Source organism: Lathamus discolor, chromosome 12 (assembly GCF_037157495.1).
Source record: "Lathamus discolor isolate bLatDis1 chromosome 12, bLatDis1.hap1, whole genome shotgun sequence".
NCBI lineage: Eukaryota > Metazoa > Chordata > Aves > Psittaciformes > Psittacidae > Lathamus > Lathamus discolor.
This window is the reverse complement of record NC_088895.1, coordinates 4,183,551-4,197,044: the sequence shown is the minus strand read 5'-3', so window position 1 is coordinate 4,197,044 and position 13,494 is coordinate 4,183,551. Positions and strand designations below refer to the sequence as shown.

The 13,494-nt window shown below is 52.6% G+C and overlaps 1 protein-coding gene across 1 annotated transcript; it reads right to left on the bottom strand.

Moving 5' to 3' along the window:
* Window positions 1-6,670: 6,670 nt before the first annotated feature.
* On the bottom strand, window positions 6,671-13,494 carry MLEC (malectin). Its single transcript, XM_065692243.1, has 5 exons — window positions 13,248-13,494; window positions 9,909-10,087; window positions 8,369-8,545; window positions 8,148-8,205; window positions 6,671-6,976 (listed from the first exon to the last, which is right to left on the bottom strand). The coding sequence occupies exons 1-5, from the start codon at window positions 13,441-13,443 to the stop codon at window positions 6,747-6,749; spliced, it is 840 nt and encodes a 279-aa protein (XP_065548315.1). The 5' UTR covers window positions 13,444-13,494; the 3' UTR covers window positions 6,671-6,746.

Below are 13,494 nucleotides of genomic sequence, written 5' to 3'. Positions count from 1 at the left end.
GGCGCCCCTGCTCGTTAAACCACGGCCGGGATCCCGCAGCGGCCATTACAGAGGGCCCCGGTCTTACCAGGCCAGGACACCGCCTCAGCGAGGGGATGCCCTGGAGCGCACACCCCGCTGCCGGCCTGGGGACGCCCCAGTGAGCTGGGACCCAGACCCGGGAAGGGCCAGGGCCGCGTGCCCCAGGGAAGGTCACCCACGGAGCGCCAGCGCCCTGCCAGGCCCGGCCTGGGTCAGCCGGCCCCAAGCCGCGCCACCGCCACCCCGACTTTGTGCACCCCTTAAAAGCACCCACTGGGGACAGTGAAGATGGTGGAGGAGCCTCCTGTGCCTGGACGGAGGGATGGGGATGTCCCACCTGGAGTCACTGACAGGAGCACCCCACTGAGGAAAGGATGCCCTCCTTCCCCAGAAAGGAGCAGCCAGGCTGCCCCAGGCACTGCAGTCATCTCCAGCCCTTCGGGGAACTGGGGAAGAACACGGAACATCTGCATCCTCTTTCCAGACTCCGGCCAACACGCTCGAGATGACTGGAAACAGATTCAGAGCAGCGGTTAGTGACGTTTGCTGCTGCTGCTGCTGCTTGTGAGCAGCACCCGCCTCTACTGCCAGCCAAATGCCGTTTCAAACAAGCCTGTTCCCAAATCCCCCTCGCTGTCCCTCCATCCTGCGCCCTAGGAAGCACAGACCAAAGACCCAGAGCAGCTGCTCTGCAGAGGGCCAGGGCCCTTTGTCCCCTGCAATCAGGCACCTAGAGGAAGAAGGTGCTGCCTTCTGACTGCTCCAGCCCCTTCTGACTGCCCCAGCCCCTTCTGACTGCCTCTAATGCAGCTTCAGGCTGAAAATAGGGCATCCTGCACAAACCTCAGAAAGCAGATTACATCTCTGGTACATCTCCTGACCGAAGCAGGAAGCACAAGGTCCACGTCAATGCTCTTAAGAGCCACCCAGCTTGCACTTAATCACCCAAAACCACTGGCAGCAGCAGCGTTGGGTTGGGATGTTAAACCACATCTGGCTTTGCAGTGCAACCAGCCTCCCGCTGCCCCCAGCACTGGAAAAGAGGACCCAGCTCACCCGAGTGACAATATAACTCTGTTTATTTTCCTTCAGCGCACTGCTGGTCCCAGTGCCAGGCAGTGGATCTCACAACATTCCCTCAACCAAACATCCTGGGCAAATTAACAAAAATAAAACTGTTGCCATGTACCAAAAATAAAATAACCCACCCCAAACCTGCCTTTTCCCCCAAGCCAGTCCCTGCAAAGGCAATGCAATCAGAAATAATCTGTGCCTCTCACCCAGGGCCCAAGCTTGCTGCAAACAAAGGAAATGTCACTGCAAGTTGTGATAACACAAAGCAATGGGCAGTAAAATTAAAAACCCCCTTAAAACCCCTTTGTACTGGTGACAAGTACAGATGGAGATCTCCCCACACACTGCTTTAGCCTTTACAGACAACTCAGACCTGCAGCTTCAAGCAGTTTGTGGTGTGTCCTTAATGCCAACAGCACAGGTCAGTTCCATGCATCCCAGCTGGGCACCATGGAGCAGTGGGACCGTCTGCCAACACTAAAAGCTGCCACAACAACGGGACCAAACATCGCTGTCACCTGCCCAGCATCGCACAGTCCCGGTGCTGCCTCCCGGCACGAACCACAAACCTGCCTCTGCTGCCATGGGCTCTGGGGCTGTCTGACCAACCTGGCTCGAGTGGGGAAGCCCTGAACACACAAAGTCCCCATAGAAACCGGGAGAAATTCCAGCGCCCCAGCTCAGGAGCAGTGTGACGGGGCTGCCGTGGTGCCACAAGCAAGCACATCCCCACCACGTGTGACTGGGAGCAACTCCAGGGCAGAGCTCAAGTGTTTCCTAATTCACACTCTCCCCGGTTAAACTGGCTCAAGCTCTACTTTGCTCCTTCCCTTGGACTCTCCATCACACAAACTCTTCAGCAGAGACCTCTGATGTTTGTAAAAGATGATTCCCATTTTCCAATCAGCCAGCACTGTTTCAGGAGGGAGGAAAGCAAAGCACTTGTGTTTCATTGATTATTTTTTTTCATTATTTTTTTTAAATTTTTTAAATAAAGTTCTTTTTGGGAAAGAAAAAATCAAAACTGATCAATAACTTGCAGTAGCATCCCACTGATCAGACTGGGGACAGCACCGTCGCATCCCTCCCCCTCCCATATCTTCCCCCCAATCTCCAAAAATAGTATTTAATATACAGCAATAAACTCTGAGCAAGCCAGAGTCCCGGAAGACATGGACCTGCTTTCACCTCTCCTATCCAACCCAGCACCATTTCAACGTGGTTGCTACTATAACTCCTGCGACAAATCCATTCGGATCCAAGGCGATACACACATGCCCCAGACCCGCTGGGTGCAGCACAGGAGGCCTTTTTGTGTAATCATGTTTCTGAGCCTTCACAGTTCCAGCCTGGTGGTGTGTGTGTTGAGAATACTTGTCTGAGCCTACATGGGACTAGCCAGTGAAGACGGACTGGTGGAACCAGGCTGACGGTAAAAAAAGCATCCTTGAATTGTATTAGACTTTGGCATTTGTTGTGGAGATGCAGAAGCGCCAGTAGGTAAATTAGCTCAGTGCTGGCCCAGCTCCCATTTTCCTTGGATTCTCAGCATGGATATTTCCCTCCCCAGCACTTAAGTGCAAGAAGCAGACGGATCTCTCCCACATTTGAGCACCAAACAGAGCCTGAAACACTTGGTACCTCGCAGCTGCTCAGAATCCGTCTCGCATCAAGGGCTGAAGCTGCTCTGCTGGTCCTCTCCCTCCTCCTGCTGTTTTCTATCAAAGACAGGCCTGTTCAGACTTCCTATACGAAGACACTTCCCTGACTGTTGTTGTCCTATTTCAATTTAAAGTAAGGCCAAGGGACAAAGCACAAACCTCTGCTCCTTGCTCAGACCCAAATAGTGCAGAGCAAGGCCTCAGCAAGCAAGTTTGAGGGGCAGTACCCCCCAGGCCACAATCTACACCCAGAAGCTGTAAGCACCATACCAAGACCTAGCCATGACTCACTGGGCTCTGAACTGCACAGACACGCAGGCACCAGAGCGTCTGGGAGCTCTCCATCCTGCCTCCAGAAGATTGCTGGGGGAGACCAGACCTGAAGGAGCTCTTCCAGTTCTTCCATCCCCTGCTAGGTTTTTCCTCCCATTGATCTCAGAGGCTGGCACCAACGACGCTCACTCACCATTCTCTGCTTGAGCTGTGACCTCCAGAGCTGGCATCCAGGGACAGTGGGGCAGTCCCCAGCTGACCCCAAGGGCAGGGAATGCCTGGCCCTTGGGAAAAATAAAAAACAACTCAGAAGCTCCTTTAAAAAAAAAAAGGAAGCTTCTTCAAATAGACTTTTATTCAAAGCCTGAGACAAAAGGCACCAAAAAGAGAAGGGAATTCACTTGGCTCTCCGCTCACTGCCACCTGGGATACTCAGAAGGGCCACAGATCTTGTTTCAGTCACACACACAGGAGAAAATGGCCTGGCTTAAAGATACAAAAGGAGGGGCTGATGGGGGGTAATGAAAACAGGCTTTGGAACCACTACACTGAGGCTGTATCCAGGCCCAAAACATGATTGTTAAAGCTGCCTTATCTGCCCCTCTCTATGCAACTGCTCCATGAATCCAGCCAGGGTCTGTCCTCAGCCAGCTCCCCACTGCTGCGCAGGGACACACACTTCACCTCCCTGTTGCTGGCAGGAGGCAACAAAGCACATACAGGCTTGTCTCTACCCAGACTCAGTTAAACCATGCCTTGGGTATCCCCCCAAGCACTGGAAAACTACAGCCAACCCAACCCTTTCCTTTACCAGGACCAGGTACCTCATTATACACCCATCTGCCTTGCTTGCAGATGCTAGACAGAGATTGCAAGGGGAGTTGGCCGGAGGATGCCATTCCCAGCAAGGTGCTGACCAGTTATCCCCTACCATCCTCCCATGTTCCACACGCTTTGTTTGAAGGCTCCTTGAGGCAAATGTGTTGGGAGGGGATGGACCAACAAGGAAAAAAGCTCCTAGCACCATAACAGGGTCAGGAGACCCAGACACCAGCTTTGTAGTGACAAAGATGCATAAAACCAGAGCCAAAACAACTAAATTGAAGCCATGAAGGCTGAACTCTTCCTCCTCCCTATTCTTATTCAAATAAGACAAATTCATTTGAACTGAGCAACTGGAACACAACAGTGCACACTCTGCACAGCACTGCTTTAGGGCAGCCGATGGCACCAAATGGGTGTCCTGGCTGCCAGGAGAGGCAGGGATAAACTATCCTAGAAAACTTGTCTGACTTTAGCACTCCTAAATTTACCCCTTTTCTCATGCCAGGAAAGGTGCAGAGATTACTGGGTGAGCCATAAGAAGCTGAGTGATACCTTGCTTCAAAGATACTCAAATAAGATGTAACCTAAAAGGCCTGGAGGATAACAGCTCCTTACAAAGAAGCTTGCTTTCAAGCCCAGGTTTTTTGCTTAACAAATCAGCATAGCTCATGCTTCTCAAAATTGATAAAGATCTAAATGTCTCTTGTGCTCCAGATACAGCAATCCCCAAAACGCTGGAGAATCTCTGCAGGCACTGTCACCAAACAAAACAAAGCTCCTATTTTGTGTGAGTTTTATACGTACTAGGATTTTAACAGCACCTAGAAGATGAAGTAGACAACTTCAAGCTTAAAGCCTTTTCATCCTAAGGTTTGCTCTTAAGATCTGCTCTCTCTAAAGCCTGTCTTCTCCTTCAACTGTGACAGGGACCCTCCTTACTTCTCCCAAACTGGGTGGTACCACTTGTGCAACTGGGGAGAAGGCAGTTAAGGTCCTACTGCCTGCCTTTTAGCTCAGAGACACAGAATTAGGGTCAAGCCTACAGCAGTCATGTACGAATCAGAAAGGCAAGGTTCAGTGTTACTGCTGCAGAGAGCAGTGTTCAGACACTTCCTGCTCTGGAGCCCGGGAGCTGACAGCTTGTATCACAGCTTGAGGGTTAGGAGGAAGCGAAGGCTTCAGCTGCTTGGGCCCAGCAGAGCAGAAAGGCTGCTCCTCCAGTTTCCTTTCTGCAAAGCAGGGAATTCTGCTGACCCTTCTCAGCCCAAAGGGCTGAGCCACTGCAGGGGATCAAACCCAGAAACAACTGCAAGGAAAACTCAGGCTCAGGGAAGAGCAGCAGCAATGCGGACACCACTCAGTGACACAGCTCTGGGCAAAGCAGAGAGCAGAGATAGCAGAAGGTAAAGCATTCCGTGAGCCCAGAGCTCACCAGCATCGAAGCTGACCTGCAAGGATCCAACCCCACCTGGGACAGATCCTGCTCCAGCACACAGAACATCTCCCTCCTGCCAGCCGGAAGTGCTCAACGTATCAGAGGCCAAGAGCACGGGAAGGCAGCTCCTTGGGGCCTGGAGCTGTGGATCAGCAGGCACAGGAATGGCTTTCACTCCTGCTCAGCCTCTGTCAGGCAGGCACAGGCTCTGCATGGGAAAACAGAAGCCTCTTGCAGGAATATCCCTGGGGGAAGGCGGTGACCTTGTCTCCAGTGTTCTGCTCACTTCCCAGTCTCTGGAGGGCACCAAATCACCTTGCTCTACAGTACTGAAATGTTGGACATCTGCCCCTTCACTACAGCGATGGGCAAAAGGCTGAGCTACCAGAAGACACTGAACAACTCACTGCACTTCTCACCACTGCAGGTAGGGCTGGTCCCTGCAAGGGAATGAGAGCTCACAGGGAGCATCCATGATGGTGCTCCACTCTGTCCTACAGCACAGGCTCTTCACAGGTACAGGGCAGGGAGCTAACTGTTGGGAAGGTCAAGAAACAAATCCAGGATCTCCTCTCTAGGTCGCCTCTTTCTCAGCTTCTTTCGAAGGAGAGGTCACTTGATAGAAAGGGCAAAACAAGGAACTGGGCTTAAAATGAAACCTTTGAAAAGGATAATAAAGGAAACAAAAGCCATAATCAATACAAGTGCATCTGATCAGACGCTAACGTCAGCCTCTCACAGGCTACAGCAGAATCCCTCTGCGATGGTTCTAACATTACAATTGCCAAACTAGGAAAGTCTCTCCCAACTGGTGCAGCAAATCAGGCCAGATAAATCCCTCTGCTCCTGGCACAGCTTGCAGTCTTAGGAGGGAAACATCTCCACAGAGGCTTAGCCACTAGCCGGAGTCTTGGCATCTTTCTGCAGGCGAGTACCATACATCGTGTTGCACACATTCAGGGAGATGCTGAGCCAGGCTCTGTCCTCCACCGTTGTTAGTCACCCCAGAGCACCACACCACTTCCACGCTCCTGAACAAAACGTGTACTCAGGCCTGGTTTTAGGAGCTGCTTCCCTGCTTAAGGAACCGCATTCCACCCAGCAAAGGCAGAGGTCTTCCAGCACATGGCTTTCTCTCAGTCTGGGACATGGCCCAGGACCGGTAGCATCAGCCTACACCAGCCCAGTAGACGGCCAGGACTCAGTTTACTCTGGGATGCCCCAGGGAGGATCGGAGGCTGCACATGGTGCGAAGGGGAAGGCCAGGGCCTCGCTGCTTGCTGGCAGGGGGAAGGTAAGCTCCCTCTTACCTGGACCTGCTATTCATTCCAAATGAATTTTTTTTTTTTTTTCTTTTTTCCTTAAATTATGAACAATATGGAGAAATCAAAAGCAACCGTGTTTGGTCCAACTCCTTCCCTCCCAGCCCCTTGGCTGATGCTCTGTGGGGCTTGCTCTCACAATCGGCAGAGGCAGAAGAGGGTAGGAATGAAGACACCAAAGGCCACCAATATAGGAAACATGAGGCTGCTGTTGTCCGAGGCATAGGGGTTTGGTGTGCGTGGGCCTGACTGAACCCGGTTCTTATTTGCCTGTTTTTTAACACTTGAGCCATCATCATATTCATCTTCGTCATCATCTTCCTCTTTCTTCTCCAGACCTGGGTGCGGCTGCAGCTTTGGAACATCTGTTGGACAAGACAAAAGGTTGCGAGGCAGCAGGATGTAACATGGGAAGTCACCCGAGTCCCTGCCTTCCCCCATCCCTGACCCAGCACGAAGAAGGACAACAGGGCACCTGACACCACATCAACACCACAGCCACAGCATCCCCCCTCGCAGAGGCTCACTTCGCTATTTCTTTCCTCCGTGACACAAGAGCATCTAAAGACCCAGTCTGCAAAGAAAACGACAGCATTCCACCCCGTCTATATGTTACACAGCAGAAGTTATAGCACAAAAGCACACTTGGAGTATACACAGTCAGGTATCACAGCTGCTCAGTGAGATCTAGTCAAGAACAAGCACTTGCTACCTGCAGGGCCTGCAGACAGAGGTGCAAACAGCAATGGGAACAACCCTTTCCACAAATGGTCCTACCTCACATCACTGCACCCCCTTAACCCCAGCCCTATCAGAGCACCATGGCCCAGCCCCACTCAGACCCAGCCCTCTGAGCCTGGCGCATGAAGGGTAGGTCCCCACACGTCAAGGTTCCTCCCGACCACAAGGTTATGCACCAGATCTTCAGCATCACTCGGCAACTCCTGACCAATAGTAAAGCAAACTGATGCTTTGGTCAGCGTGGGGTCCTAAACCTTCTCTGTTTAGGAGCTAGAGGAGCTCCAATACAGGCTTACAAAGAGGGTGATGGAAGAGCAAGGACTTTATTAGCACTCCCTACTGCTGTGCAGAGGAACTGATATCTGGGGAAACACACACTGCCTTGTCCACAAGCTGAGGAGACAAAACAAAGCTCCAGGCAAGAAACACTTAGCTACTAGCTAAAAAATCCTTGTGAATTGCTTGTCTGCAGGGCTGCTGCTGTCATGCAAGGCCAGAGGGAATTCACCTGTAGCTCTCAGCTAAGACTGACCAGAAGCGTTCCCTTCTTCTCTACCCTATACACAGGGAGTCTCAAACCACATTGGTTTTTTTCTTATTCCAAAAATGCACAGCTTTGTGCACTTGGAGGCACAGGGGGACCCTATGCACCTATTTCACTCTGTGGGAACTTGCTGAGAGAGGAAACATTTTTGGCAGAGGTGGGTCAGCAAGAGCTATGATCTCATGGTCTGAGAAGCAACAGGCAACTCTCCAAGGGGGAAGAGAGCCTTCTGGCTCAGAAACTGTGCTTACCTTCCACTGTTCCTTGCAGGATGTATAGGGCACAGATTTTTGGATTGTCATAGTAGCCCTAGAGAAAGCACAGAAGGAAATCACTGCTGCAGATCTGAGGCAAAAAATACTCTCCCCCCCCTTACCATCACCTCTCCTCCTTCAGCACACAGCCTGCACCACATGGCTGGGGAAGAAGGGGGAAAGGAAGCCCAGGGCTCTGCACAGAAAAACCTTGTTACCTTTACAAACTCAATGTGGAGCTTCCCCGTGAACGTGGAAACCTCTCCCTGGACACTCAGCTTCCCCTTTTTAATACTCATGGGAATGATCTCATCGTGAGCTGTGCTGTGTCCAACTCTGTCAAAAATGTCCAAGTCCTTCACCACCACGTGGCCATTCAAGCGAACATCAAACACCTTCAGGGTGGAAGAAATGACAGTGTCAGGAGGGATTCAGGCGTGTGATGGTTGAAATGGGAACCCAACAGGAAAGGTCTCTGCCTGTTATGCACCCAGGACCAGAAACCACTGCAGCATGCGCTGTCCCACCACACATGTTGTTCCCCTCCCTTAGGAAGGATTCAGAGCCCAAAAGCAGCCAGGTAAAGACACTGAAGCATTAACTTCGCTTTAAAATACCTTGAAATCTGCCTCCTTCTTTTAAAACACCCCCTCCATCTGCTCAGAATGAAGGACAGCAAGATTTTATTCTGGTTTGTTCATACTTTTCTTTCACATCTTTCCTTTCACCTACTGGCTGAGGACCTGCTCCTACCACCCCAGGGTGCTGGGGCGCACCACACCCTAGGGAGTGAACGAGTTTCCAACAGCCTGCAGCAGAGCAGAGCAGAGGAAACAAGCTGGTGAAGGAAAGGGTTTGGAGGAGGTAAAATGCCGAACTGCTAACCACATCTGTGAGCTCAGAGTGAAAGTCCTCCTCAGGGCTGTAATGACTCAACCTTCACTCAGCACCTGGGGAATCCCAGCACAGCCACATGAAGGAAGAGGAACCAAAGATGCCTCAGCCCTTCAGTTTAATGTGAGGCTGCTTTTTGCATCCATTCTGTAAGCCAGCCCCACCAGTTCTGCTCCCTGAAATACTTCTCTGGCAGGAAGGCAGCACAGTGCTTAAGGAGCAGGGCTCTAAGGAAGCTGATGGAGTCAGGGGAACGCCGGACTAAAACACACACTACTTCTCTCCCAATTCATCACAGAGCTTTGAGTTCTTTGTGCTTCTGCTTCCACGTCTGTACATGAGGGATTTCAGAAGTGACAGGGATTATTCTTCTCTAAAGAGCAATAAAGAGATTGAATTTAACTCTTGTGTTTTCAGGATCAGACTGAACCAGGACGAAGCCTTACAACGTTGCTGTTTGAGTAGGTTCTTTAACCCAGATCACCTCCCTGATTTAATCTGTGCAGTACTTCCTCCAGGACAAGCCTGCTCTCAGGTCAGGAACAAGCACTCAGGAAAAAGGCAAAATCACTTCTTCTCAAAGCCTGAACAACCTAAAGAGATCATAAAGCTCAAGTGCTAGTTTAGCTGCCCATGTTTGAATGCTTTGTAATGCCATTTTCCAGGCCAACTGTATATGTGGAATGTGGAAGACAGCTCAAGTTCCACAGCCTGTGAAAGCTCTGGGAGGTAAGTTAACCACTACTGCCTTAGTACTTGCCTTCACTCCTTGCTCCAGCACACAAAGCAGCAGAAGCAACCTGAACATACACGGTCTTAGCCAGGAATTTGCATCAAAGAGACAAGCAAGGAGCTGTTGCTTACCTTCTGTTGAGACTGTGCAAAATAGACCTCTGCAAACTTCAACACCAGCACGTAGTCACCCTCCTCTTTGATGGGGACTTCGTAGCCAAAGGTTTCCTCATTGTAACGCTCAGTCTGGTACAGAATCTGATCTTCTGCATTGGACCTCAAGATTGGCAGCTTCATACCATAGTCAGAAGCTGGGTTTCAAGCACAAAACAGTGAGAGGAAGGGTTAATTTCAGGCACTTTATGTAGATACCCTTGAAGTGCTTAACCCTTGCTTAATCCCTGTCAGACCTGTCTCCCCTCCTTGCTCTGACCAGGAGGAGGCACTACTTGAGCTGAAGCAGAGGCAGCCAAAGCCCCAGAACCCAGGTCCTGCAGAAAAGCAGGTCTGGACCTGCTGCAGTCTCAGACACAGCAAACTCACTTGCACAGCTTCAGAAAGAAGAGCCTGTCTCACAAACAGGCTCTGAGCCAAAGGACTTGGCCATTGACTCCTGCTTCAAAGAGGAAAACCACCTAGAATATTTTCACAAGCTTTTCAAATCACAAGCTGGGTACAAACCCAAAACAGTCGGTGTAGGACTGACTTGGCTCATTCATCCAACAGATTTGGAGTTAGCAGTCGATGGCATCAGGTTTTAGATGTGCGAAAACCTGGGGAATGGCAGAAGAAATGGAATTTTCTGCCATGAATGGAAGAAAAGCATCAGACATCTTACAAAACCCCTTCTTCTCACCACATCTACGCAATAACTGCCAGCTTGAAGACAGGAAGGAAACAAGGAAGATACCCGAACGTTTCAAGAGCACCAGCAGCTCCATCAACTCAAATGGGCGCTGCCTGCAGGCATCTGAACAACCCCCTTAGAAAGGCCCAAACAACATTCCCAAATGGGACAATAACTGAGAAAATAACAGGAATAGTAAAATTTGCCTCTTCTCACGTCCTTATTTCACCACCCCTAGAGCAGCCCTCAAAGAGCCTTAACCCAACTTGCCATTTTGTTGTGTCAGGGTTACTGTACAAACCCGCGCAAGCCTCAAGCTCCAGATCAAGTAATTCCTCCGCGAAGCAGGGGCAGGAGGGAGGACTGTGGCCACTGGCACTTCAGCAGGGGAAGCTGATCTATACCAAGTTCTCCGCTGACACTTGCCACTTCCACCCCATTTCCATGGGAACAGACAGTGCATCAGCCAAGACAAAGCAAGGACTACAAACGCAGCCTACGTTGCCAGCGATGGAGCCAATGCAAATGAGAGGAAATTAATGCCAGTTCTTGGTCTCCTGTTTCACTCAGGCAATCTCCTGCTTCTCTTTACCCCTGGAAGCCAGGCGCAAGGACTGAAGACTCTAATCACCAGCAATACAGAGGTGAAAAGTTTAACCTGCCCTCCTCCACAGGTACTTCTGGCCAGCTACAGATTACAGAGAGAGCAAACCAAGGACTCCACAGCAGTCAGCTCCTATTAGAGGAAAGCCTGCATAGGAAGAAAGTAACGAGAAGGTAACTGGAGAGAAAGACCTGTCACTTGCACATCACAGGTCTGTTGACACAGCTGTGGAAGTGAGCTTGACTTGACAGCGCTGGACGTGCTGAAGTAGCTCAGCATTAAGCTGCATCTCAACTGTGTTTGGCACCTGGCTGTTCTGTAATTGCCATCAGCACATTTTGTCCTCCAGGGCACAGCATCTGAACTGAAGCTTGAAAAGAAACCCAGGGTTTAATTTGCCCAGAAACGCTACCCCCTGGTCTCGCTTCCTCCCAGCCAGTATTTCTGCTGTAGCCATTACATGCCTATCAATACAGAGAGGAGCCCGGAGTAATGTGAACAATGGTGCAATAAAAAGCCATTGAGGGAAAAGCAGCTGAGAGCTCAAAGGGGTAAAGTCTCCTCTGCTGTGCCTGGCACCACTGGCTGGAGCAGGATTACTGTAACAGCCTGGCTGTCCCCAGAGGAAGCGCATGGCAGCATGCTTCAAAAGACGACCCTTTTTTCTCCTCAGCTAAACCTGAACTGTTCAAGTCCACAATGACATTCAAGCCACACATGTGAGAAGTCTGTAAAGGGAAGCTGACCTACAGGGACCAGGGCACCTTGCGTGACTGAAGTGCCTGCTTCCACGGGGGTAAAAGAGCTCCATGCAAACCATGCTCATATTTAAAAGTGACCTTCGCTGTATGCACTGCATCCCAACAGCTCTCCACTCAGGATGGCACTCCTGCAGGGTGAGCTGCGGCAGTCCCGGCTGTATAGCACAATCTCACCATCCTACACAGAAACAGGGAAGGTCAGACTTTAAAAGTCAACAGCTCACCTCCCCTTGCACTCCACCACCCGCCTAGAACTGGCAGCAGGAGCCACTCAGCACAGCTTCACTTCCCAATGGATTTGTTAATCGCCCAAGTTCCAGCGCACCGGTTATCAGAAACACATCAAATTCATCCAACCGGAGAGCTTCAGGGGAAGCAGAATGCAACCCAAGCGCAGTATCAGTTCTGCATCCTGCCCTTACTGATAGATATCAGATTTTACTGATTCAGTAGCTGGAGCAGCTGATCAGAGCCCATCTACTTCTCCTTCCGCCCCTGCCCTGCTCCTGAACACTTGCCAGGACCGGAGCACCTTCCTCCTGCCCTGCCCCAGCACCGGGGCTGCATCGAGCAGTCCGCGCCGTGCTCCCCGCGGCTGGCACCGGGCTGCTGGTGGCAGGCATGAACCGCACCGTGAGCCAGGCTGCGGAGAGCGGGCAAAGCGTGTTCTCACTTTCCCGAGCGCCGCGATCCCGCAGTGGAAACTGGGGTCTTTGGGTGGAAAACGGGAAGGGAAAAAAAAAGGAGAAAAGCGCCCGGTTTGGCAGCCGGAGCGCTCCCGTCGCCTTTCCCAGCCGAAATTCCACTCCAGCCCGCGAGGAGCCACTTCCCCTCCGGCATTACACAACCCACAGCCCGAGGCAGGGAAAACCAGCCCGAAGCCTGCGGGGCTCACCCCGCCGACACCGCAGCCCTGGGCCCGCTCTAGCCGGGCCCGGCGGGGGAACGGGGTAGCCGCGGTCCCGGCGGGTGGTAAGTCCCGTGCCGGGGGGTCTCGGCCCCGCTGTCCCCCGGCAACCCGATTCGCCACGCCGGGCCCGGACGGCGAACGGAGACCCCGACCGCGGGCCCGCTCGGGCCACCTCAGCCCAGCGCGGAAACCACCGACCGGCCGCGGCGGGGCCGGGGCAGACGGGACGGCGCCGGTGGGACGCGGGTCCCGGACCCCCGCCGAGGCAAGCGGAGCGGAGCCGGGCGGGCACAGAGAGCGGCCGCACCGACAATCCGCGCAGCACCGGCGTCCCCCCCCCCGCCCTCACCTCGGCCCACGCGGCCCTCGAGCGGGTCCTTGCGGAAGTGGATGCCGTTCACGTCCACATGGGCATCGCCACCCGCATTGACGGCCCAGACGACGCTGTCGGCGAGGCCGCCCGCCGCGCCGCGCAGCACCGGCGGCAGCAGCAGGAGCAGCAAGGGCGGCAGCAGCGGCGCCCCGCGCGCCCCGGCGCCCACCATCTCGGGCTCCCGGCGCCGCGCCCGCCCCTTCCTGCCGCCGCCAGGGGGCAG